The sequence below is a fragment of the Cryptosporidium ryanae genome (genome assembly GCF_009792415.1).
Source record: "Cryptosporidium ryanae isolate 45019 chromosome Unknown contig_33, whole genome shotgun sequence".
NCBI classification, from domain to species: Eukaryota; Apicomplexa; class Conoidasida; order Eucoccidiorida; family Cryptosporidiidae; genus Cryptosporidium; species Cryptosporidium ryanae.
Window position 1 is genome coordinate 229,578 of NW_027125532.1, and position 26,379 is coordinate 255,956.

At 38.9% G+C, this 26,379-nt stretch overlaps 11 protein-coding genes across 11 annotated transcripts; 9 read left to right on the plus strand and 2 right to left on the minus strand.

Annotated features, from left to right (window-relative positions):
• Positions 1-534: 534 nt before the first annotated feature.
• FG386_002205 (uncharacterized protein) lies at positions 535-1,888 on the minus strand (the record flags this gene model as incomplete). The annotated part of the gene is made up of 3 exons (XM_067341553.1): positions 535-673; positions 983-1,105; positions 1,146-1,888. 3 exons carry the CDS (start codon positions 1,886-1,888, stop codon positions 535-537), a joined length of 1,005 nt encoding a protein of 334 aa, XP_067197639.1.
• Positions 1,889-2,474: 586 nt separating this feature from the next.
• On the plus strand, positions 2,475-4,579 carry FG386_002206 (uncharacterized protein; the record flags this gene model as incomplete). Its single annotated transcript, XM_067341554.1, has 3 exons — positions 2,475-2,734; positions 2,808-3,149; positions 3,259-4,579. 3 exons carry the CDS (start codon positions 2,475-2,477, stop codon positions 4,577-4,579), a joined length of 1,923 nt encoding a protein of 640 aa, XP_067197640.1.
• Positions 4,580-4,946: 367 nt separating this feature from the next.
• Positions 4,947-6,392, plus strand: FG386_002207 (coiled coil protein; the record flags this gene model as incomplete). The annotated part of the gene is made up of 2 exons (XM_067341555.1): positions 4,947-5,037; positions 5,104-6,392. The coding sequence occupies 2 exons, from the start codon at positions 4,947-4,949 to the stop codon at positions 6,390-6,392; spliced, it is 1,380 nt and encodes a 459-aa protein (XP_067197641.1).
• A 1,520-nt stretch (positions 6,393-7,912) lies between these two features.
• Positions 7,913-9,580, plus strand: FG386_002208 (uncharacterized protein; the record flags this gene model as incomplete). The annotated part of the gene is made up of 1 exon (XM_067341556.1): positions 7,913-9,580. The coding sequence occupies one exon, from the start codon at positions 7,913-7,915 to the stop codon at positions 9,578-9,580; it is 1,668 nt and encodes a 555-aa protein (XP_067197642.1).
• A 331-nt stretch (positions 9,581-9,911) lies between these two features.
• FG386_002209 (uncharacterized protein) lies at positions 9,912-10,898 on the plus strand (the record flags this gene model as incomplete). Its single annotated transcript, XM_067341557.1, has 1 exon — positions 9,912-10,898. The coding sequence occupies one exon, from the start codon at positions 9,912-9,914 to the stop codon at positions 10,896-10,898; it is 987 nt and encodes a 328-aa protein (XP_067197643.1).
• Positions 10,899-11,156: 258 nt separating this feature from the next.
• FG386_002210 (uncharacterized protein) lies at positions 11,157-12,419 on the minus strand (the record flags this gene model as incomplete). The annotated part of the gene is made up of 1 exon (XM_067341558.1): positions 11,157-12,419. The coding sequence occupies one exon, from the start codon at positions 12,417-12,419 to the stop codon at positions 11,157-11,159; it is 1,263 nt and encodes a 420-aa protein (XP_067197644.1).
• Positions 12,420-14,233: 1,814 nt separating this feature from the next.
• On the plus strand, positions 14,234-15,874 carry FG386_002211 (uncharacterized protein; the record flags this gene model as incomplete). Its single annotated transcript, XM_067341559.1, has 1 exon — positions 14,234-15,874. One exon carries the CDS (start codon positions 14,234-14,236, stop codon positions 15,872-15,874), a length of 1,641 nt encoding a protein of 546 aa, XP_067197645.1.
• Positions 15,875-17,129: 1,255 nt separating this feature from the next.
• On the plus strand, positions 17,130-18,767 carry FG386_002212 (uncharacterized protein; the record flags this gene model as incomplete). Its single annotated transcript, XM_067341560.1, has 1 exon — positions 17,130-18,767. The coding sequence occupies one exon, from the start codon at positions 17,130-17,132 to the stop codon at positions 18,765-18,767; it is 1,638 nt and encodes a 545-aa protein (XP_067197646.1).
• Positions 18,768-19,500: 733 nt separating this feature from the next.
• On the plus strand, positions 19,501-20,988 carry FG386_002213 (uncharacterized protein; the record flags this gene model as incomplete). The annotated part of the gene is made up of 1 exon (XM_067341561.1): positions 19,501-20,988. The coding sequence occupies one exon, from the start codon at positions 19,501-19,503 to the stop codon at positions 20,986-20,988; it is 1,488 nt and encodes a 495-aa protein (XP_067197647.1).
• Positions 20,989-22,234: 1,246 nt separating this feature from the next.
• FG386_002214 (uncharacterized protein) lies at positions 22,235-23,740 on the plus strand (the record flags this gene model as incomplete). The annotated part of the gene is made up of 1 exon (XM_067341562.1): positions 22,235-23,740. The coding sequence occupies one exon, from the start codon at positions 22,235-22,237 to the stop codon at positions 23,738-23,740; it is 1,506 nt and encodes a 501-aa protein (XP_067197648.1).
• A 576-nt stretch (positions 23,741-24,316) lies between these two features.
• Positions 24,317-25,969, plus strand: FG386_002107 (uncharacterized protein; the record flags this gene model as incomplete). Its single annotated transcript, XM_067341455.1, has 1 exon — positions 24,317-25,969. One exon carries the CDS (start codon positions 24,317-24,319, stop codon positions 25,967-25,969), a length of 1,653 nt encoding a protein of 550 aa, XP_067197541.1.
• Positions 25,970-26,379: the final 410 nt, after the last annotated feature.

The window sequence follows — 26,379 nt, forward strand, 5'->3', positions numbered from 1 at the left end:
ACCTCCAGCCACAGGCTGTAGGGAAAGAAAATAAACAAAAAACGAGTGCTGAATCAACCAACCCTCCCACAAATTTATCCTCCTCTCAAACGCTTCTTTACTTCAATTCAAGTAGGTCAGAACCAAAAATAATATCCTGTCCTACCCTGATGTCCTCCTCTGCCTCTATCCGTAAACCCACAAAGGGTGATGCCTATTTCAAACTTCAAAAGAGAAAAAGAAACTTGTCCTCAACATTTACTTCAAGATGTTACTCACCAATCTATCCACTCCTCGCTTCTCTTCTTCGGCCCTAGACCTTTATTCCTAGCTCAACACAAACTGCCGCCTAACTCTTTTTGTTAAAACACCGATCTAGAGCCTACTAGAAAAAAAAGCAAACAATTACAGAGTGGCGGGTAAATCCAACATAGCAAAAAAACAAAGCAAAAAGCAATTTTTAGTATATTTTTTCAAAAGTTCTAATGGAAATATAGAGGCTGTGGTAAGTCTTTTCGTCTCACCTATATTCGTTTGTGAGCTACTTTTCCCACTTCATTCCTCTCCAAATAGCTCCAACGGATCAAATGACAGTGTGTTTCTAAGTTGTGTTGCTTGAGTATTAATTTCGTTGTGAATACTTGTTTTTTCTAAAATCTTAAATTCACAAAAGTGTGAGCCTCTATATTGTGTTCTAATTTTGCGAATTCAAACAGGATACTTTTTGATTCTTTCATGTATCCGTGGTTGTGTGTTTAAAGCGGTCGTTCCCAGAGTTTTGCTCAAGATATTGTGACCGTGTCTCGAAGCTGCGCAGCCAGTAGGGTTTCTTTGCTTAATTGGTCTCACCTTTAAGTTTGAACTTTCACTTTTACAAGGTTGTGCTTGCTGCTGTTTTGTTTAAAGAAACGGTAAAGCAGGATGTGTACGAGGCGAATTTTGCTGAACTTGGAAAGCCCTCATTTGATCCATTTCCTATCTTTTTTTCGATTCATACTCTTACTTGTTTCCCAAACTTAACGCTTTTGCTACAAGTATAACAATTTTGGAGCATTCACATGGCAAATAATTGCTGAAATCCGCCGTGTAACCTTCTGAAATTAATGCAGGATCGGAAGAAGAGCAACTAAATACACCTTGTCACAAACCCCATCATAAAGAGTTACCTTTTTATTAGAGCGTTTATTATCAGTAAAATACCAATAACAAGTCCAAGCACTGAGGAAGAGAGCAGAATTCCACCTATTGAGCCTATATACACATCCATAAATGTGAATTTCAAGTGAGTAAACTTGAGAATAAAGACCGAAACCACAATTACATATATGCTGTCAAACAACATGTTGTAGGAGAATGTTGCGAAAACAGAAAAAAACCTTCTCCTGTCTTTATCAGAAAGGGAATTAATTCTTTTCCTCTCATTTTCGTTAAGGAAAACCACCTTTACCAACAAGTATACCGAAACAAGTCTCAGTATTCCCACTAAAGCAATCTCAGTGAGTATAAAAATTCTGCATAAATTAAAAATCAACCTTTTTTCCACTATTATCCAGAACTCCTTTTCACTCAAACACACTATTGAAGTTATTAAGTAGTTAATCATGCTTAAAAAGTAAACTGTGAAGCTAAGCTTCAAGGACAGCAATTTTGGAATTTTGTCCAGTATTTTTATGAACTGAAAAAAACCAAGGCCGTTGAATAAACAGTTTAATAAAAACGCAAAGTAGAGAAGGACATTCTTATTTTCTTTTGATTCAAAAACAATTAACAACAGTAAAATAAGGGAATTAACCAGCTGAGCAGTGTTTATTATCTTCAAACTGTTGTACTTGCTCTTGACCTCATTCTCACTTTTAAAGTCCACATGAACTTTGTTTATAGATATATTGAAAGTAAAATCTCTTTCCATTTGTACTCCCTCCATAAACACACCTGTCGCCTATATGTCTATATAGTAAACCGTACTGTTTGTATACACACAAGGATTCCTTTTTGTGAACTTGAGTTAAATTTGTTTCAAAACTTGATAGCAAACAAATTTTTATTCTGTTTACGTCAGCTCGTCTCCGTTGTGTGCATTCAGCCACATTATTCTGTCAAAAAAATAATTAAATGTATTTCTGCTTTTTGGAGTGTATACTTGCTCATAATGGATTTCCAAATCAGTTCTTTGCCTTAAAAATCTTTAAAAGTACTCTTTAACTTACCGCCTGGACAAAAGAGCATGCATTCTAGGGCGGCACGTTAGGTGGGGAGTGAATTACGTTATATATTTAGATGAACTTGAAAGTTGTGTAATACAAACAGAAAATCACATTCATGAAAGTCTGGGAGAGACTCTATTTGCAATTTCTTTAAATTCAACTAGGCAGAACTACGTGGTTGAGAGTCGCTATTCTATGTGTTTGGGAATTACCAAATCCGTTTTATTATGTCAGGTAGATTTTAAGCAATAAATAGATAGGCAGGCGTTTAGTAAAACTAAAATTCTCAAAATGACTCGAATTCACGTTATTCAAATTTTTCTGCTGATAATGGTACTCAGAATAACCAACATGGGTTGTTTAGGTGCTGATCAAAGTTATCTGAACGATATTAACAAAATCAGACAAAAGGGGAATACTGGCTTCATTGGCGAGAATCTGAGGGATGGGATGGATTTGTATCCTGAAGAACTGGAAAAAGTGAGAGATAAAAGAGATATGAATTCACAAGTTATATTTGCCTTGAAAGCGTCTCAAAAAATTACGGTTCCGTAAGTTATTATTTCAAATTAATTATTGTTTGACTTCTAGTACATGCTGGTCTTCACCACTTGTCGCCTTTAGGACAAGAACAAAACGCAAACAAGGTTTAGATGGTTTTGAGGTTCCGATAGTGAAGGAGTCAGACGACACTGAAAAAAATATAAAGGATATGAGAAAAAGAATAGACGCCATTAAAGATGTGGTTATGGGCATCAAAGAGGTTACACCGGAACCAAGCACTCCAACTCTTGACTATCCAAAACCACTTGAAAAGTCTCCCTATGACTGTACAAAGTATGGGGAGACTGAAAAGTCTAGTATTACAAAGGAGGTTCAAGATTGGCTAAAGAAGATTGATTTGGAAACAGGAGTGGTTCAACCCTCCACAATGAGTAAGGGAGTTTTGGTTAAAGATCCCACACTGTAAGTTTGTCGAAATATGCCACATTAACTTTAATTAACCGGACTTTTTTTCTATTAAAAAACGCTGTACAATCTCATGCATATGTTTGCTTCTAAATCGTTTTATTAGAAGCAAGACACTCACAAAAAAGCTCATAAATAAACCAAATTGGAGTGGCTCAGCTAAAACTCTGGTTAAAGGGGTAGTTTTCAGAGACGAGTTGTTGGAGGAGTTTGATGAAGAAGGGAGATCTGTTTCCCCTGTTGCGAAAAGAACCCAAGGATCCAATGATGAGTTAAAAGATGAATCAATGAGTTTGGAGGTGGAAATTGATTTGGGAAAATCAATTAAAAAAGATCCAGAGGAACTGTCAATGGAAGAAAACAGAGATAAATTGAAGCAAATTGTGACAAACGAAATTCCAAAAGGCGAACTCTTATCTGATAACAACTTCAAATATGAGGGTGAAATATTCTCAAACAACTATATTGACAGAAAAACATATTACTTAGATCAAGATCCAATACAATATGTGGATGTTGAGGACTTCATTGAGAAAGAGGTCAATACAACCAATGATATAGAAGGAATTAAATCAAGTAATGCTAAAAATTCGCGAAAAAAGATAAAGAGACACATGAAAAAGAAGAAATCAAGGAAAACGGAATTTTCGCCTCCACAAATTAAAGTCTCTGAATTTAACAATGATCTTCCTGATTCCGGAGATAAAATGAGTGAATTAAATAAGTCTTCTCGAGTGGCATTGAGTAAGAATTCACAGATGAAACTAAAAGATAAAACGCCTTCAGAATTCGGATACAGCGAACTGGATTTTGTGCTCGAAACTCCTTCAGCCACACCTATTTTGCCTTCTGTTCAAGTAAAAGTTCCTAAAAAGAGTCAGCAAGCCCTTCGTGTTCAGACCGTATTGAGTGGGAAAGCCAAAGAGGAGTCCCTTTCTAGTTTAGAACATGGAGATGGTTATAATGAGCTAATGAGTTTAGAGCCTTCTGCAGCAGAACTAAATTCCGTTAAAATTGTTGACAGTCTCAATTTAAAGGAAGTACCACAAATACGCGGAAACCTTCCAAAAAGAGGTGCGGTCAAGAAACTCCCTGTTCCCCTCCCTAAAGAACCAGAAAAGGTTCATAAACAAGTAGAACTTCCTTTGCAACTCACAAAAATGCCTTCAAGACTGAAAGCTCAAATTCCAGTAAAACTTGAAGTTCAAAAAGTGACAGAAGAGTTGGCTAAAATAAGAGAAGCCGAGCCTTCTACAGTGTCTGAGGAGGAGTTCAGCAGTGAAATATTCGATAATGAAGATCCATCTGCTTCAGAGTCCACTAAACATAAAATTATATTAGATCTAATAGATAGATCAAGAAAGCACCAAAAGGACAGGAGGGCAAAACCCAATTTTACAGAGAACGAAAACCTACCTAAAACATAGTTTGTGTGATTTCAGGTATTACTTAAAAATAGAAACCTTGTTATTTAAGATTGACGACTTAAAGGCAAATAGACTACCAGTGAAAGTATATATTCAAAGATTAAGGTGTGTATTATCGCTCTTAGCTTCAAATTTCAAATAGTATCGTAATTAATATGGCATATTAATATATTCATTTTTCTTTATTCCCTTTGAATTTGAGCTTTACCCGCCAGACAATAAATAGATCAATTCATTGCCCAGTAGTATTTTATTGTTGAGATTAAAGAATTATTTGTGAAAACGTATATACATGTTTTAATTATATATATGCGTAAATATTTATGTATGTGTTTGTCTTTGTTTAATTAGTGAGATAGGATTTTAAATGAGCCGTATTTCGTCGATTCTTTTGTTTACTCTCTTCCTCTACGGCATCTCACAAAATGAGTGTTTTGAGAGTAAGCCGAAACCACAGGGTAAGTTTATACCAGGAAATGTGCAGATGAATTAGACTTGAAGCAAATATTATTTCTTGATTCTAGGAAAGACTCAAAGAAAGCCCACTAAATTCGACAACCAGGTTCTGGGAGACATGAAAAAGAAGATTGATTTGTCTCTTGAGGAGGAAGCGGCGAAGCGAGAAAAGAAGGAGTTAAAGAAGAATTACAACATAAAGAACACAACATTTGTTAAACTTTGGTTGTCTGATTTGGAATTGAGGTTTGGTGATTCACTCTTTGTTTCCCTGGATGTTGAGACAACGTTTAAACCACAAACAAAGTTTGAGAACGAGGAGGAAGAGATTAACAAGATAGTTGAGGAGAACAGACTGGTAGAGAAGCTTAAGCTCTTGAGGCAGCATGAGGTTGTTATTTCTGGGTCAGGGGATGCAGGTTCCTCCGGAGGGGTTGCAGATGTGGGTGCATTAAAATCAGATTCCGATGAACCAACTCGGGACCTAATTTTAAATTTGGATTTAGAGAGCTTCAGCAGTGCCTCCTTTGTTACCTACAACCAGGAGCAGGCAGCAATGACAATTCTTAACGGAAATAATTTAATTCACAATGTCAATCTAGTTGTTGATTACGGCCTTTTAGATTCTCCTAGAAGCGATGACTTAAATGACCAAGTGAATGATCAGTACAAAGACATGACCATAGATAAGTGTACAGAGCTGAGGGAGAAAACTATACACAAAATTAGTGTCTTAAAGCTCGAAATAGCTAATTTGAACGCCTTAGCTAACAAACTAAAGGCAAAAAATAAAACAAGAGAGTACGATAACACTATTGAAAGTATCGAGAAAAAAACTAAAATCCTCCAAGAGAGCAACTGTGAACTACGTAGAATTGATAAAAGGATTAACCAACTTTCCTCTAAGGATTCTGAACTAAGCATCTCTCAGGGAGAAAGGTCACCTGAAGGTTCCAAAACAATTGAGGAGCCAAGAGCTGGAACTCTTGCACCAGCTGAGAGTGCTAATGAAGCCAAAGTCGATGCCGAAAAGACGTCAAAGGAGATGGCAGCTACTGAAGACAGTGGAGAAAAGAGTGTTGAAAAAACCTATAGTATAGACTTTGAGGGAATCCCACAAGAACAAAGAGCCAACATCGAAAGAGCGGCAAAGATGTTAGTCTGGCTTCAGGAAAACAAGGGAAGCAAGCGAGAAGACGTGAGCACGAGAAGGGAGAGGGGCAGAAATGCATTGAGGAACCTTGTCAGAATATACAAGAAAGACGAAAATAAATTCCAAGAGGTTGTTCAAAACATCAAAAACGGATTCGAGAAGTCAGTCTTTGAAAGCAAAATCAAAAGCAAAAGCAAGTTATAATCATATATTTAAAAAGAAAATATTTGTAAATCCACTGTATCCAGTTCATAGAAACGAAGCCTATATCTATGTTTTCCCGTTGTGTCTGCCCTGCTTTTCTGCATCTGCGCTTTACAATCAATGACACGAGGCCGCGCGTCTGTGGCGCCTGTTCGTTTTATTTTATTCTAAGACGTGGCTACTGTTGAGATAAACAACGCGAAAATGCGATGGTGTATAAACCTGCCTTTTTCCTAGGGTCTTGTGGAGGTAGGAGGCGTTTTTGCCGTCTTATGTTAGCACCTCAGCTGGCGTAATAGAGGTTCCAGTTTCGGTTTTCGATGATGTTTTGCATGTATTGATTGAGTCTCCCTCTGTTGTTTTGGGTTTTGAACCTACCCGGAATCCAGGGGAGGCAATGTAATCGCCAAATTAACTACTGAGATAGCCGAAACCTGTTGTGCCTTTGTTCAACAATAGGCCTTGTTAAGCTTCGTTTTCCATGGCCCAAGATTCCTTTGAAGGAGAAACCGTTGGTTGCGGACCTGGCTCCTGCTTAAGCACGCCTCGTGACTTTCCCAAAGGTGCGGAGAATGCACATTCACAATGAAGTCTCGCAGTTAGACATTTGACACATACACATGTGAATTTGCTGTGGATTTGGGAAGCTTGTTTCAGCACACCTACTTTAAAGACTGCTTTTGGAGATGTAGAAGTAACTTCAATTCAAGTATTTGGGACGAAAATGTCGTCGTTGTATTGAGTTTCACGACGGAATTTGTGTAGAGTATACGACATCCTCGGACGGAAGAATCGAGTAGGTGAATACACACACACTGCAAGACAGGACAGAAAACGTGCCCGTTCTCAGTGCTTTTGCACGAAATCAACGCTCCTATTCACCTTAAGTGATCTAAACGGGAGTCTCATACAGCGGAAACAAACAGTCCTTTTGACCTGCTCGACTGTTTAGGGCTGAGAAGAAAAAGATATTTGGAGTGCCGTGATGATTTCGCTCCCTCTACCTAACTGCGCTGCTGCAGCTGAGGATATTTGCGATTCCGGAATCAACTTTTGAGTCTGAGCATTTCATATGTTTATTCCCCACTTTCAGCTTAGTTTTAATGCTAATTTATCTTTTTTTACCCTCTTGTTGCTGCTCCGGTGTTACAGTCCATGCACTTTTCCCGCCCATATGTCTGTGCACAGCGGCAAAGGCATGAATTACTGCAAGTAGTTTAAAGGTAACGTCAAGCCAATAATGAATATAAATGGTAATATAAATACTGACGCAATTTACATATAATAGTGCACAAATAAAATCGCATAAATCTGTATTTTCAATAAATAGCAACTGAATGCAGAAGAAAAGTTTTTTAATTTTGTGATAAAGATTGTGTAATAAAAAACTAGAAATTATGTAAATAAAGAAAGTGATCCTTGGCGAGAATAACCTAAAGCTTCTAACTAATTGGTTTTCTTTGAGATTGCGAACAACGAATATTTATTTTCCTGAGTTTAATTTTTCACATCAAACCAAAATGATAAAACAGATTTTACTGTTTACAATATACGTAATAACAGAGATATCGTTTGTCAGAAATGCAAATGGCCGAAGCGAAAGTCCGGGTTTTGGAGCTAGAACTACAAACGATAAAGTTCCCCTATATAATTTAGACTATAGAATAAGAGTTAGAAAACTAGACCCAACATTCAGAACTGTTGTAATTAAGGGTATAGAACCAGAATTCCCTTATGATATAAATGCAGATGGGTTACATCCCGGTTCCAAAAACGACTATTCAAGCCTGCCTATATCCCTGCACGTTCCGATAATTCCAATTGACAAAACCGTCAAGTTGCGAAGGATACCTGTGATTACCACTAGTCCAACGAGACTGCCGCTGGAATACAATGAGAGATTACTTTCATTTGGGGTAAACATTTGTAATCTACCTTCATTGTGGTATTTGGAGTTATCTTTTTGCATGCACAAAGGGGTTACCAAATTCACGACAGGAGTCCTCACGAGTTACACCCTGCAGGATATAATTGGAGCGGCTCTGGACTCTATGGAGTTGCCAAGTGAGGGATTTAGTGTCTCCAGATGTACAGTTGCAGTCAAAAAGTTTAGTGATGTGGCAATAAACGAGAATTCAAAGGAAGTGTGCAATATAATGGCGTCGTGTTTGTCATCAAAGGAGTTTTTGTCTGACAAAAAGAAGCGAATAGCAAAAAAATGGGAGAAGAACATTACTAACATTTACAAAGAGATGCCTCCATTTTTCAGAGGTCAACAACCACGTTCCTATGCCCAAAAGATAATCACGGGTATAATAATGGCCAGAAGAGAGAGGATTGATAAAACTTCAAGAAAAAAGGCAAATATAAACAATATACCCGATAAATTGTTTTACATTATTCGTTGTTTTAACTTTGCCATGATGTTGACTGAATTTTTGATTAACAGTGGGTTTAAGGATATGGACGCATTCGAACTTTCTCCAAAAAGCTACTCGATCATCTGTGATAATGCTCTGATGCAACCAACACCTGTAAAAATGATTGCAAAGTGCGCGAGTATGGTTATAAATGCTCACATGAAGTACAACTCAATTGACTATTTTCCGTTCGTCCGCAGTGCTACATGGAGTCCATTTTCAAATATCATCATACAGCATGCATGCACCGAGTTAGTTTCCATTGGATTTATTAACAGCGATGTCACAATCCCAAAGAACATGTCTATTGATGAAATTAAATACTTGGCATTCCCACATCTTGCCCATTCCAATCCTGTTTCCCGTCCCAGTCCAGTTGTCAATCCCAATTCAGATCAGCCCCCAGCTGGTAACGTTACTTCCGAATCACTATCTAGTCAAAACACTAGAAAGGGTGGTCACAAGTCAGAAAAAGGCAAACGCACCACTACTACAACCACAACTACAAAGGCAACTAGATCGAGTACTAAAGCTCCAGCCAAAGAATCCACCATTTCCAATACAAAAAAGCCCCCTACCCCTGCGTCGCCACCGACTTCCGGTGAGCCCTCTTCTGTAGAGAACAAATCAGAAAGCAAAAACAATATAACTGAAGAAAAGAGTTCAGTAGAAATTTCTTCGTCTGCCAAAATCAGCCAAGAAGTCAGTAGTCCTAAGGATCCAGAGGCTGAAATTGAAAAAATCTTGGCAGGAATTGACTTAGAATAAAGTGAAATGCTACACATTCAATTATTAATTAATTGTATTTTAACTTTTGTAATCAAAATATAACCATTGTTCCTGTTCCTCGCTAATAACGTTTTTATTTGTACTCACTTTGTCTACAGCTTCAATTGTGTCGAGTTTTTCGTACCCTGTCCAACTCCTTATTTATTTGCTTGGCTCAAAATTATATGCATACATTTACTTGCACTATTTTTACTTGACATGCATGCAAAAAGAGCACGTAAAATTTTGTGTTTGCAGTAACAATAGCAACAACAAACAACAATTAATTGTAAAGTTTGGATAACAATAAAGTTAGATACGCATTAATGTAATGAGCATAATCTCTGGATTAGTGATTGCAATTTTCGTCTATTTCTTAATAGTCACTTGCTCCTGCGAGGAAGTGGAGTTTCTAACGCCAGAATCCATCGAGGACCAAATAATAAAGGATATTTTAAGCCATTCAAATGTATCTAACATTACTATTTCAAGAAAGGGAGAGCACAATGTTTATCAGTTCTATATAAATGAGACATCTGCAAAAAAAAATACCGATCAATGTAAACACGATAATCACTTATTAAAATACGTGAATACTACCCACACGTGTTATGTGCTTGGTAATGATACTAATTATATGATAAATCAAATAATAGAAATGACGAACAATTCAACTAATATTACAAACGACATGTTGGAAAACAAGTTGTTTAAATTTGATGAGGACAACAATCTGTTTTTGGTGGATACTGGCAACAATAGAACAGAACTAAGACTTCTAGCGAGTTTTCACCAGTTAAATTACAATGAAATAAATCATAGGAGAAGGAATCCGAGAAGAAGGTATATAGATGATGATGATGACGATGACGATGGGCTGTCAAAAAAAGAGAGAAAAAAGAGAAAGAAAAGACGAAAGAAAATGAGAAAGAGACAGAAAAAAATGAAAAAAAGGAAGAAGGGATTTTTTGATGATGTAAAATCTACGGTAAAATGGGTAGCCTGCGTTCAAATATCTGTGGCAGTTTGTGGATGTTGTCTTTCTGTTGTTCAATCTGTTTTCCTGTCTTACTTCTCCCCACTTCCAATTGGAACAAGAATACAACCCGTAAATCAAATGTATGCGAGAGGATTTGAGGAGTACGGAATGTACGGAGGAGGCTACAACATACCTTTCTCGGACATAAACAATGTTAACCTATTGAACTACAACAATAACAATCGCAATAATAACAACAATCTCAATAATGTTTTCAATCTTAATAATGTGATTGGAAATGGTATTCTGGGGAATATAGGGGGGGTGAACAGAAACTGAAAACAATCAGACTCGGCTCTAACACACACAAAGTTTATTGAAGGACTTGTATAAGCTCACTGGGTGAAAAAAGCTGGTGCTTACAAACATTTTCAATTAATATAAAATGTACGTTAAATCGTTAAGGTAATTACAAATATTAATTCTACAAATGACTAGGTTTTTAAAGCTCTTTAATATCATGTCTTTCTTTGTTCTCTTAAATTGCGTTGAGCAATCTCTAACGAACTTGGATATTATATTCGGTCTTTTTTAATGTTAATTCTCGTTTTCTTCGTCGTCCTCCTCCTCCTCCTCGTTTTCTTCATCCTCCTCGCTCTCTTCATCCTCCTCCTCCTCCTCCTCTTGTTCATATTTTTTGCAACTCTTGTCACAATTTACATACTTGTTTCTCCTTGAACAACCACAGCCCTCCGCACTAGAGTATTTTTTTTTATTTGGATCCTCATCGGGTTCGGATTTCACGGAACCGTCTGGTGCTCCGCTGCTCATTAGATTAGAGTCAAAAACTCCGTTAGTACAAGCACCTGTTCTTGATCTCTTTTCTCTCACCAGTCTCTCAATCTCTTCAACTTCAGGATCAGGAATCTTGAGTTTGTTTAAGGCAGCTTCGCTGACTTCGTCGGAATTGCGTTCGCTTTCGTTTTGAACAGAGTTCATGTTTCCACTACTAGGTATATCGGACACGGGATAGTATGTCTCATGGTAATATGACCATCTGTTTTCACCTGGAACTTTTCTGATGTTGTGTTTTCTAAAGTAGTTAATTTCTCTTTCGTTCCTGTATATAATAACAGGGAGCTGTAAATTTATCAAGTCGATATTTACCGTCCCCTCTTTGATCATATTTGAAAAGTCGAATTCCTCGCTGCTCACAAAACCTGCCCTGGCCGCTTGGAAACAGGCCGACTCGGAGACCTCTTTTATGATGTCAATATTTCCGGTCAGGGGTGAGTGCCTGGGTTGATTTACCGCTAACCACCTCCTGAACTTCTCAGAACAACGGGATCTGAACCTTGCTTGTTCTGTTTCGTCCTTATTCGCGATCCTGACAAACGAGAGAGCTCTTTTTGCAGAGGGGAATTTGGATATATACCAACCCGGGATTATCATGCTTGAATGTATTGAATACAAAGTCAGTATAAAGGCCCTGACTACTGCGAACAGCCTGCTTGACGTTTTGTTGCATTCAAAACACATTTTTGATTGTGATTCTTTAATTATTCTATACAGTACTTTTTCTATATCATGTCTTAACATTGCCAGGTAATCCAAACCATGTAAATCGTACGACTTTTCTATCAATTCCTCGAGTCTAAGATTACCCAGAGGGGGAGACAAGACCGGAAGCAAGTTTTGGTGCAGGCAAAGTGAAATATTGTGACACCTCGAGTATGAATTGGAACTCAGTCTCGGATCCTTGAGCATGCTTATTCCCGACGAACAATACCACGCGTCAAAAGACAATTCACCATCAACCTTTCTTACTGAGTAGAGTGATACTCCTATTATATCCTGCATCACCTCTCCCGAAGGCACCCCCTCTAACGAGGGATAGAAAGCATCAAAGGTGCAAAATGCTATTTGCAGGTAAAACTTGGAAGGCAAAAGACACTCTTCCAGTGCGAATAAGATAAATCTAAAGTCAAAACACGTAATTAATGTATTACCATCGCTTGACCGCTTACGCAAACTAACCTCTCAATGACGACTGGAGGGAGAACGGATATCACTCGCTTCTCTGCTGGAGGGTCTAACCTAAGGTAGTCGTCTCCCATATTATGATGTATCGGTATTTCAATCCCGTCCCATCCAGGTATTTCTCCATTTTTAATGACGTAAACGTCGCTTCTACCAAGTATATCTTAGTTGTTATGCGGATAGAAATTGAACAACATTCGCATTTGAGTTAAAAAACGCTACACCATGGATTAAAAAACTCACCTCTGTCTTTGATCGACTCTAGTTCCCTCACACTCTTTAGTACTGGACTCTTTTTGCTCGTTATTAAGTTCAGTGGAGGATATACCAAAGAGCCATCTCTATTGACTATCTTGTGCGTTTTTTTCCTCGTAAATATCCTCTTTAGAGTCCTGACTCCTCTGCTTTTCACTCCTTGATTCTCATAATCCGCTGAGCCTGCACTTACCCTGCCTGCTGTAAGTGCCTCAGATATAAAAATAACTGCTAGTACTATCGCTGATATTATAGTAGCTGTCCTTTGGCTTCGAGCACTCATTGAAAGATGTATCTTTTAACGGTGCTGGTGACAAAAGCAATATAACAACTTCATAGCCTTCACCTACTGACTGAAACTTTACATTTCTTCCTTCAAACAACCTTCAACAAATCGTAAAAGCTAAAACCAAAACTAATCAGTCTGTTATTTTTCTTCGTTCAGTAAACGCTTTTCATATGGTCATTTTCAAGACTTGCACAAAAGTACCTTTTTTGGCGCCCTGTGCATGCAATGACAATTCAATTAAAGATATTGTTAAGATAAAATGGAAGCCCTGTTTGAAAAGGCGTTGAACGAGTGAAAATCACACGGAGTCGAATTCTAACGACACATTAACAGCGGCTGCTGCGATCCCGATGCAGATCCTGTCTGTGTCCGCTCTTTGATTCTCACTTTGCCCTTTTTGGCACACGGTCTAGAACCAACAGCACAGAGTGAGGGAGCAAAAGTGCGAAGGTTGGCGTAGACAGATCTGGCTTGTGATTACAGCCGTTTCTTGACTCACTTCTACATTTGAAAGGGGGCGCTTCCGATTCTGTGGCGGTAGCAGGGTTTGGATGTCGGCTTGGAGCTCACTATTAAAACAATCCAAGAATCCAGGAGACCCGGTTTACCTCTGTTTTCGTTTCGCTTTAGCGGGGAAACCGAGCTCTGAATGGACCAAGTGAAAGAAACTACAAGACACTTCTTTCAGATGCTGCTCCCCTCTCAAACTCAAGCCTCTCCGGGTCGAGAGAGCAAATCTGCCAGTATAGGGGGGAATGACAAAGGGGAATTCATAAAACATTGTTTGTTCCAAGTAATGAAAATTGGAGGGATCATGCCAGACATCTGGCAAAAATGTCAGATAAAACTACGAAGCTAAGGAGGGAAATAACGATAGAAGTCAGAAATTCAAGTCCAGGCCGACAAAAAAGTTCTGTCAGCTGCTAAATTTGTGACGGCTGGTAAATGTTTGCTTCTCTCCCTACTAACTGCAAAAAAAGCAAAAAAGTGAGTTACTAGTTACCTTCCGAAACGATAATCTGCCCGCCTTTTGAGGCTTGTATCTTAGGTCAACTTTATGTGAAAACAATTGCGTTGTAACTGCCTCAAAATGAGAGTGGCAGCATTCAGATTGGTGGTGTTATTTTTGGCGTGTTACTCTTTTAGCAACATATGCACATGTTCAGGTAACCCTGGCTATTCCGGGAGAATTTCCGTTTTGAAGGGTTTTTGCCAGTTGATACAAAATGAATTAAAAAATGGCCTTGATCGCGTAATATTCAAGATAAAGGAAGCGTACGGCAACGAATACTTTGATATCTCTATGCCTGTTCAGGATTTTCATAATGATTCGTCCACTGAAGAAGAGTTGGTTACGCATATTCCGTCTGAATTCCAGTTTCACATTCCTGCAGAAGTCAAGGAGTACAGTAAGTTTTCAACTCTGAAATACTTAAAGCCAGTAACACTTGGTGTTTCGGAGACACCTATTGTGCGTAAGATTAGAGGAATGGACCGTAAACTACCGAACAATGAGTTGTTATTTCCTAGAATAAAGCATTTTAGGAAAAATCTACCTAAAATAACGTCCGAACCTTACCAAAGATTGATGACGTTTGCAATAGAAGTCTGTTTGATCCCCTCGTTGTGGTATATCGAACTGATTCACTGTATGTTTATGGGAGCGGCTCCTTATTTCGAAGGAATGCTTTCCAGCTATTCTTTGCAGGATATTGTTGGTTCTTCCGTTAAAACAATAGGATATTTGGACGAAAATTTTTCAATTGAGAATTGCTATTACTCCGTATCCATGTTTTCAGACGACAAAGTTTCGCCATATTATATGGAAATTTGTGAGGCTATGAAAGATTGCTTAGTTTCGAAAGATTTTAAGCAGGAAAAGTATGCTAAACTACGTGCCGAGCTGGGAACCAGAATGTTAAATGTACATGTGTTCAACTTCGGAATTGAAGGTTCTTTACTCAGACTCTCCAAGTATTTTATTAGAACCTCGCTGCTTTTCGAGTCTAACGACACGTTTCCAACGAAAAACCATGTGGAAAGGAACTTTTTACCTGTTAGAGTTATGCTTGCCTCCACCATTACATGTACAATACGTATTATAATATATCCGGAATCTACTTATTCTCTAAAGTCGCTAGTTAAAGGGTTATTTTACATTTTTTCAACAAAGACTCTATTTGATACCAAAATATACATGAAGTACTGCAAGTCATTTCTGAAGTCTTATTTGCAGATCAAGGCCACCTCCGCGGAGGTTATTTACGAATTCTTGTGTAAGGAGTTTCTGTCTATTGGATTTGTGGACAACAAGGTGGATGTGTTGTCCGAAAACCTAGAGATGTTTGTAAATGCTACCATGCCGAAACGCGTTTTGGACCAAAGCTACTATACCGTTATCCCGGAGATGTTTGAGGAAAAAGGTGTTTCTGAGTACAGCAGAGAATGGATTAGTTATTCCACTTCGGATGAAGGGTATGATCGAATTGAAGCTAAAAGGAAGCCTGCTGTCAAGAAGACAGTTTACACGTCCAAAATGCTGAAAAAAACGAGAAGGAAGGTTAGAACCAAAGTTATTCCCGAAGTGGACACGCAAAAGGATTCGTCCAAAAGAACTAAAAGAACAGTATTTAAGACCAGAATGACTAAGGTTCTCACGAGGAAATTTAAAAGAGAGTCAGACCTAATATCAGATCAGATTTTTAGCAAGAAGTTATGTGGAAATTTTTAAGTTATGATTTGTATACGCCTTCATCGCTATTACTCCAGAATGGCTAGATTATTGATTATGATGGAAGATGAGACATTGTGAGAAGTTTCAGTGCATATATAACAATGTAGTAGCAACTGCCGAACGGCTTATCGGATCTACACAGCTTAAATCCCCTATTGTGTGAGGTATGGGGATTTTCTTTTATTCTCATTTCATCCATGTACATTCAAGTAAATGAATCAATTTATATCAGGTTACCGTAAAAATCTCAAGTGTAAATTGTGCAGTAAATTGCTTTTTATTGGACTTCATGTAAATTTATATTCCAAACTTCATATTTCCCTGTTTTAAGTGGGTTTCTGGAGCATTCGCGATGTGAACCTCAAATTGCTCATTTAATGTCCACTTTATAGGAGCTCCCACGTTGTCACATGTTCAAACGAGATGCGTACACTTTTCGTGTGGAATCGATAGGATCTACCCAAGGTTAATGTTATAAGTGCTTGCTGTACCTATGCAAAGAGGGAACTTCCTCGAGAACTATCTGCATAGAATCACAGGCCAACTACCTCTGAGTGGTGTTCTTCTCGTTATCGTGTCGTTATGGTCTTTGGCTAAGTGACGATAACGACAATTTCTACCGAGTAAACTAGGAAAGTGCGCAATTCAAATAACAGAGCTCGTTTAATTCAATCAAAACTTTCTCAAAAGATAGAGACGATATCTGCAGAACACAGAATGTTTCTCGTGCTCCATTTTCCACCGACTCATCTGATTATGGAGGGTTCCCGCCTGGACAATCGGTCGTATTAAAGAGATTCCGGGTTTTTCCAATAGTCAATATACCCTTCTCATTTATGCAGCTGGTTGAGAGGGACTTTGATATATGGGTTCAAAAGTGATGACTTTGGTTTAAATGTGATAACTTAGTGCCAAAAAATGTTTTATTAGTATTGCTTTTTCTTTGATTTTTGAACTAATGGCTAAGGACCTAACTGTTCTATTCCAAGAAAACCTCTATTGCGACCGAAAACTACAGAAAAAGGAAATAGTATGAGTTAGAGGTACACTTCAGTACTGTAGTGCGCTAAATGCTAATAACAAACAAATAAGTATATTTATAATTACTGATCAATTTTATTCTAATAGATTGACATTATTTGCTTAATTGTACTCACCCTATTACCGCGCTTTCTATCCTTGGATAACGGTACCGAGATCGTCGACAAAATAAATCATTCAAAGGCAGTGATAAAAAGTGTTAATTATACCAATGAATAAAATTTTATTCTCTGTATTTTGCATTTATATCACACTATGTTTTTCTTTGTATATTTGTATTTGTAACGATGTGAAAGTAATAGAAAACCGTTTTTCGCCTCCTTGGAGATCTTGTTTATTTATAAGAGATTTAATAAGCTCTTCAGATTTTGGCAAAAAAAGCAATAAATTGAGGCCCGATTTGAGTACTCTATTTATTTATAAGTTTGGTTCTGAATATGCACTAATTAGTGAAGCAGTGTCCGCCATTCACGGGGACATTATTGATGATTGTGATTTTTTTCCTCAGGATCATTTGCAAAGCGATTCTCCTTTCCATATTCCTTTTGAGCACAAGTCATTGAATGAATTTAGGGATCTGAAGTATGGAATCGGCAACATTTTTAAAATTGATGATACGTATTTGTTAAAGTTAGGAAATAGTAGGGAGCCCGATAATCAAATGTTGTTTTTTCCAAGAATTAAACATTTCAGGAGGAAGCTGCCTGTGCTTCCGCCTGAGCCCTACCAGAGACTGATGACTTTCGCTATTGAGGTTTGCATGATGCCTAAGCTGTGGTATCTTGAGCTTATTCATTGCATGTTTATGGGAATGGCCCCCTTTTTCAAGGGGATGCTTATGAGTTACAGTCTGCAGGATGTTGTTGGCTCCGCCTTAATGACTGTTGGTTACTTGGATTCGAACTTTTCAATGGAAAACTGCTACAGGGCAGTTTCAATGGTTTCAGACAATAACATTTCTCCAAACTACGAGTACATTTGTGACAAAATGAAGGCATGTTTGGAGTCTGGAGTCTTTGAAAATGGAGAGTATGCCAGATTCAAAACCGAATTTGAAAAAAGGATAGAGGAGAATTATAAGCCTGCGCAGAATACCGATATTGAATTACTCAATTTGCCTAACTTTTACTTGAAAATGGGTATCTCAAGTTCTCCGTTTTCAGGAGGATACACCAAAAATCACAACGTCAGAACCTTTTATCCAGTAAGAGTAATGGTATCAATGATTTCAATAGTAAGCATTGCAAAGAGCTTCAGTTCAATCCTTTCTGTTATTGCCCTCAACTTTGATACGTTTAATACCTTTTTTTCTTATACTCCTTTGATTTCAATAGACAAATACTTTAAGTATTGCAGAAGATTTTTGAGGACAAACGTTAAGTTAAACCATAGAATTCATGGTTATTTAATTGAATGCCTTTGTAAGGATTTTATGTCCGTTGGATTCATAGATGAGAGTTTCAATGTTATTGGTTCTGATAGGGAGAAGTTCATCCAAGCCACCATGCCTAGTCGCGTTCTCAGCAAAGGCTACGGCAGCGTTGTTCCAAGTATGCTTGTAGATGAGGAAATTGAAAATATTGATACGGAGTGGTTGGATTTCACCCCTGACGAGGATGAAATCACAGAGGCTCCTCTTCCTCGTCCGGCCACACATAGGTTTTACAAGTCGAAGCTATTTTCCAAAACAAAGAGGAAAGGGGTAAAAGATACAAGGTTTGTTCGGACTGGCAAAAGTGGCACTAGAAAAGTAGGCACAAGGATCAAGTCTTTAGGAAACAAGCTTACCACTGTGATGTTTCCTAAGAAGTTTTCTAGGGCATATATAATTAATGAGTGTGAAGAATGAGTATGCATATATATATATATATATATATTAATTATTTTTAGTTTTATTTCCGTTTATTCGTGTTGTTTAAGACCTAGTTTTAACTCTGTCCAACGCCTTATTTTGTCTTTCCACACGCTTGTTAACCTGCCGTCAGGAGTTGCAGACTCGGTCACGAACAGAAACTGTTCTGAGTGTGCCGTGCCCGAGAATGACTGTATTTTCACACTGAAAATCTAACTAGTGCGAAGACTTGCTCACAAGATGCGAATATGACCCGATTGGTGACTATTTAACCACTTACAAAGAGATACTGTCCGAAGAAGAACGCAACAACTAACGAGGGTAACTATGTGTAAAAGAATAAGTGACTCTCATTGTCATTTATTGGCCAAAAACAAAATAACTCGATACACAGGTAACGTGTCTATTTACTTGTAAAACAGTCACATTGACTAGTCCGCATTTTACGCGCCACATTATCCAAATGCAAGTAGTATTGAGCAACAGTGATTAAAACTTGTGGACTGCAAAAAATTAAGTGGGTTAAGGGATGGAAGAACAAGTGACTATTTGAGCTAGTAAATGGGACAAATGTATAATAAACATGACGGCTAGTGTACTTCTTTGTTTTCTACTATCGCTTTTTTATACTTTTACTTTGTCTTTGTGTACCTGCATCAGCGTTGACGAGATAAAATCACAGAGTCTCTTTTGTGCTCCGTGGAGATCCTCAATGTACATCAAGACTCTAATGAAGGACTGGAAGGAGAAAAGCTCTAATTCCTGGATTATAGATTCATTCTCTGAACAGTTTAGAGACGAGTACTGCGAAGTTTCGGACCCCCAAATCGCCGTGAACGGCGATGTTGTTTATGACAGCAATAGTTATTCGGGTCAGAGTTTGGAAAATGACTCATTTCATGTCCCTCACGAGCAGAAGCTTCTGCAGGTTTTCAAGAAGTCTGCGTATAGCCTTGATGGCATTTTGAAGAGTCCCGGCTACGATGTACTGAACCCAAAGGGCCCAAAAGAGCTTGGGAATAATGAGATATTTTTTCCAAGAATTAAACACTTCAGGAGGAAGCTGCCTGTGCTTCCGCCTGAGCCCTACCAGAGACTGATGACTTTCGCTATTGAGGTTTGCATGATGCCTAAGCTGTGGTATCTTGAGCTTATTCATTGCATGTTTATGGGAATGGCCCCCTTTTTCAAGGGGATGCTTATGAGTTACAGTCTGCAGGATGTTGTTGGCTCCGCCTTAATGACTGTTGGTTACTTGGATTCGAACTTTTCAATGGAAAACTGCTACAGGGCAGTTTCAATGGTTTCAGACAATAACATTTCTCCAAACTACGAGTACATTTGTGACAAAATGAAGGCATGTTTGGAGTCTGGAGTCTTTGAAAATGGGGAGTATGCTAGACTCAAAGACGAGTTTCTTGACAGAATTAAAGGTGCATACACGTCAGTCAAGATTAACAAAGAGGATATGGAAGAAGTGGCTTCTTATTACTTGAGACTTGCTACTTCAAGTTCTCCGTACTCCAAAGGGTATGAGAAAAACCACAATACTAGAACCTTCCTTCCGGTAAGAGCTATGGCCTCAATGATTTCAATAATAAACATCGGACAAAGAGATATTGTTGAGAAGTTTAAGTCACTTTACTATTTAATTTCGTATGGTACAATGATTTCTGTTGAGAGATACTTCAAGTATTGCTACAAATTTTTAGCGAGGATTATTTCACTAAATTATCGCTCCAACAACTATTTGTTTGAATGCCTTTGTAAAGACTTCATGTCCGTCGGATTCATAGACGAAGGTTTCAATGTTATTGGTTCTGATAGGGAGAAGTTCATCCAAGCCACCAGGCCTAGTCGCGTTCTCAGCAAAGGCTACGGCAGCGTTGTTCCAAGTATGCTTGTAGATGAGGAAATTGAAAATATTGATACGGAGTGGTTGAATTTCACCCCTGATGAGGATGAAATCACAGAGGCTCCTCTTCCTCGTCCGGCCACACATAGGTTTTACACGTCGAAGCTATTTTCCAAAACAAAGAAAAGGGGAGAAAGGGACTTGAAGCATGTCCGTAACACCAGGCTGGTGTCTAAACGAATTTGCAAAAAAAAGAGCTTGTCAAGTAGGGTTGTTAGAACTGTGAACAAGGTGGTTCTTCCAAAGTATCTCTCAAATGGGTTTTTAATAAATGATGAGGATAAATATAGCGGATGGACCTAGGCACTGCTCAAATCGCCAAGTCCCATCTGAAAGCGGTTTAGCAAAAACAAATCAGGGTTTTACTTGCTATAGGCAAATTAATTTAATTGAATTAAATCTGAATTATTTCAAACACTTTTGAAATGCATCCATTTTCTCAATTATTTTCACTTCATATTGCTGGTTGTTGGTTCGGTGTTCTCTGTTCCCTTGAGATTTAACAGTTGTCTTTGTCGCCCGGATACCCCTAATAATGCATGTCAAACAGAACTGCAGCTAGCCGCTCTGCATTCCGCACGGTCACGCCAAATACACAGAAATTCGAGGATAGACGTATGGGACGGTAGTTTGGTCCAGTGGCCATTCGCATGCATAGCCACAATCTGGAGCTCGAACAAATTGACGCTTTAGCCACTAACTAAATTGGATATGGTGCAGGGCGGGGTCGGAAGAGGTACTGGAAGGTCAAATCCCGTCCCGAGATGCGAGGCACCCAGGTCACTGCAGCGGCCGGGTGCAGTGTATATTCATGCATGGGACGCGGGAAACCCTGTTGGGAAGTCGGAGAAGTGGGTGGGGACAAAGACCGGTACTCCCCGCTACAGACGACAACTACCCGGACTCATGCTCTCCTGCACTGGAAAAGGCGAGAGTTTGTCTCGCTCGGGGAAAAGCATTCGGACTTGTGGCCTTGAATTTGGAGAGCGGAAAGACAGTCTCAGCCGGAGACGAAGCGGTCAGGCGAATGAGACGCGGTCTGTTATCGTCTATACGAAAAAAAGACAGTTGGAAACGCCTGTAGTTTTCTTTCGCCACTTAGAAAATAACAGCAAGAAGACCGCAGTTCAAACGTTTAACCCGTAAACAGAAATTTTCAAACTCGTCTTGAACCCGCTGCAAAAAACACCCCTGTTCACGCACTATTTGAGGTGATTCACTTTGTGGCCAAAGTGTCTGCATTTCGACTTGGATTCAAGTTGACATTTACGGGAAGATCGAGAATTCAAACCGAACTCCGGACTTTAACGGGTTCAAAGCTCACGTTTGACGCAGGATTCACCGTCCTGCAACTCACTCCCACAGATGCAAACGCCTCTCGCTGCGCTTCCACCCTAGTCTAATTGTCCTACTTGGCGGGTATGCCAGCTTTTCGGAATTATGGACCGTCTGATCCAGGGGACCGGGAGAGCAAAAGTGGCGCCACGCACTGATATACGCATTTTGATCAAGAGAGAAGGAAGCAGGGGTGGAAATATTATTTTTGAAGATGGGGCTCAGGCTGTCTTTGTTTCTATTGCTGGTGACTTACTTGGTTGAGCTGGGTCCGTGTATGGAGAATGCTCTTTTGAGTTATTTGATTAAGGCCAATAATCTCAGACGTGACAAATTCATACTCAGGGAATTTTTGGAAAACAGTAGGAGCAACTACTTTGGTTTTGGAGAGGGGAAATTGTCTTGCTCTGATGATTTTGTTGAAGTGAATGGCTTTACTTTCCTACAAAGTAATTTTCAAAGGTACTCAGTACCTGTACACAAGCCGTCAGAGGTGAAGAATTATGATTTTTTTAAAGCAAATGCACCTCAGCTTTTTTTGATGAATATAGGGCCGGAGGGAGCCTTTTTTCCAAGAATTAAGCACTTTAAGAGGAACCTTCCGAAGCTGACTCCGGAGCCGTACCAGCGAGTGATGTCATTTGCCATAGAGGTTTGCATGATACCCTCGCTCTGGTTTATAGAACTCATTCACTGTATGTACGTTGGAATGGCTCCCTATTTTAAGGGGATGCTTATGAGTTATAGCTTGCAGGACCTGGTTGGATCCGCCATTAAGAGCATCACGTATTTGGACCAGACCTTTTCCAGAATTAACTGTGTGATTTCTGTATCCTCGGTTTCAGACGGAGACATATCGAGGAACGCAGATAATATATGCAAAAGAATGTACGTTTGTCTAAAGAACAACGAATTTTTTAGTGACGAGCTAACGAGACTGCGAAAGCAACTTGAAGTTAGGATTAACAGTGCCTATTTGAAGCTGGTTGATGTAAAGAAACTAGCAGAAACAAAAAGACTCGCAAAGTATTTTATTTTGCTGTTTTTATCGTCCAAGAGAATAAGTATTAATGTTTTGGATCATTTTCCGGAGAGAAACTTTTTGGTTATAAGGGCAATGGTCATAGCTCTGTCTTTGTCTTTGGAGAATTCTATTGCAAATATGAATTTAACCACAGTTGACACCGTCAAACTTGTTATAAAGTTTCTGAGTAGCGCATTCTACTCAAGTATTGATAATTACTTCACTTACTGCAAACGAAAGTTCTTGAGTTTTTCACGAGAAAATGTGTATACTTCTTTATTGTCCACTCATATATGTATCGAGATGGTTTCTTTTGGATTTATAGATGAGAGTGTCGAGATTTTTGGCGATCAAGAGATTTTCAAGAGCGCAGTAATGCCAAACAGAATAAACGTCAAAGACTATCTCGCCTTCGCTCCATCCTCAATGCCTACGTTGCCTTTGGATGAGAGCAACGTTAGGTGGCTGCATTTCCAAGGCGACGCAGTCACAGTCCCTTATCCGGCCGATTCCCGCGCCTCTGTAGTGGGTGCTCGTGGACTTAGGTACGTTAAGGGTGTAGCTGGTCGAACCTTTCTTTCCACAGTATGCAAGGATATAGAAAAGACCAGGACTGGACGCAGAGCCAGCACTTCGTTAAACATGTTTAAGTCTAAGAAAAAGAAAATATTTAACAAGATCAGAAAGTTAAATTGATAATTATTTTAACTGTCTAGAACAACGTAGCGTAATGTTCTATTACTGAACTGTGAATATTTAAGTGGAGCTCGTTGAATTATTTGGTGGCTTTATATATAACGAGCATCCAGTTTTACACAGCCGCATTGGAATTATCACAATTTTTTTCTTTCGTAAAATAGAATATAACAATACTTTATAGTTGCATTTCAATAGTATTACATCCCGTTTTATTTTCGGTTTCACTGTTTTATCGAAACTTCTGCGCTCCGATTCCACCCTGTGTAGGATTTGGTGTGTCTATGTATATCCAACTCAGCTTCGCAGGTTGGATACCGGCATTTGCAAACAGGCATATGTTGAGTTACGGTTCAACAAGAACCGGATTGAGGCCGGGACACTCTGACTAGTTCTATCACTCACGAGAAGATCGAGTACTAATATTTAGGGTGGAAAGCAAATTGCAATGCAAGGTCAGGATTACCCAGAAGCCATGTGCGCGCCAACCGCCTTCAATTTTCTGACTGATATGCTTTGGCAGGAAATACATGAGTATAATGAAGTTTTTGTGCAGAGATAGTTGTTTTGAGGAAAATGAGACTTCATATGACAGGATACTGTTTTCTTTTGGTTTTGCCTCTAATTGGGAGCGCTTCCTTTGTATTCGGAAATGAGAGCGAAACGCGTTGTAGCTCAGCTGCAAATAATCTTAGGGAAAGCAGTTTAAAGGGGTTTTTTGAACTGGTTAACCGGGAAGGAAAGGGGATTGTTGGCTCTTTGAAGTTTAAGAGTTTATATGCTTCTCATTTAGATGCGTCAGATCTGGAGGTTTCGCTCTGCAAGGACGTTTCTGGAGAAGGGACTCTGAAACCCATTGGTGTGGAAATGGACAAGTACACGAATATTTGCCACATCCCAAGTAAGAAGGCCTCGCTGGTGCAGTACAAATTGGGAAAGTCCTACATCAAGGGGGGATTCATGGATTTACAGAAGAAGTTCTTCTACCCGAGAGTAAAGAGTTATAGGAAAGAGTTGCCACAAGTGATTACTGAGCCTTACCAAAGACTTATGACATTCGCTATAGAGGTTTGTATGGTGCCTTCTGTGTGGTATCTGGAGCTTGTTCACTGCATGTTTGTGAGCACCTTACCCTACCTAAATGGGATGTTGATGAGTTATAGTTTGCAGGACATTATAGGATCGGCGCTTATGTCAATGGAATACAAGAATGAGAAATTCAACTTAGAGAGCTGCATGGAGAGTGCATCTAATGTGAAGGATGACGCAATTTCGTCACAAAGCGTTGAGATATGTCATAGAATGAAAACGTGTCTGGATTCAAGAGAGTTTTCCTCCGGCGATTTTTATGAGCTAGAGCCTGAACTCAGTTATAGAATCAAGAATATGTATGGGAATATCCAGGCCCTGAGTGGGATGTTGAAGCCCTCTTTGTTCGCCAGGTATTCCGTACTTTATTCAATACACCTGCTTTCGTCTAAATTTAAGCCTAACGACGAGTATCCAGAAGTGAATTTTTTGCCTATCAGAATTATGAACGCTTCTTTGAGTTACTATGCCATGGCCAAGAAACTCAATCTTTCATTTCAGTCCGAGAGCAAGGTCGTAGAGCTGTTTGCTAAAATTATCACGAGCTTAATGTTTGAGGATGCGTCTGTAATCATTGACATCTGCAGAAAAAGCATAATTGATTTTGGTAACAAGCACTTGGATGGAAAAATACTCGAGGTGTTTTGCAAGGAGATATTCTCTGTTGGATTCATTAACGAAGATATAGGAATTCACATAAATAAGGTGGACGGCTATTTGGTTCATCCAAAGAGGATCTTGTTAGAGTCCTATATTTCTGTGATTCCAGAAATGATGCAAAGTCTGCCGATAGACAGGTACGATTACTCCTGGTTGAACTTTACGATAACCGGGGACAAAAAAGGGATCGAAGTGGACACCAAATCCGATCAAGATCTTTCTGAAGAGGAAGAAAAAGATCTAGCGATCGATCAGAATTTTGAAGAAGAAGACATCGAGATTTACAAAAAAAAGAAAAAGAAGTCCTTTTCCAGAACTATTAGGAAACTCTTTTCGAGACTGATAAATAGAAAAGGGGGCACTATGCATCATAAAGCTAACAAACCGGAGCGAGGTGAAGAAGATGAACCAAACAAGGGGGACGAAGTCGACGTTTATGGAAATCAGGAAGACGGAGTTTTTCGAAAACGGGATGAGTGATTGCACTGTATATTATTGGCCAATGACAGAACATAACACTATTATAGATGTTGCAGTTTCCGTCCGTCAGGCCAGCTTTGCTTTACTTTCCCCAGTTCGCACCTCATTATATGTCTGTAACTAGGGGATATTAGTCACAAGAGGTCACATGTAATATATAAGATGCAGGATTTAAAGCATGAGTTCAATCTATAAATATGGATTTTCTCAGTTTAATGTGTTATTTTTTTTTGGAATAATATCAGCACCAGTGCAAACTGAAATGTTAGTTTGCTACAAAAAACGAACTCTGTTTTTACAGGGTTACTTAAACACGTAGATTTTAGCTCGTACTGTAATTCCTAAATTCGAACAAAACACGGATTACCCCGTGTGTAGCTTTTTTGTTGCAGTTTCATCTAGAGTCTCGT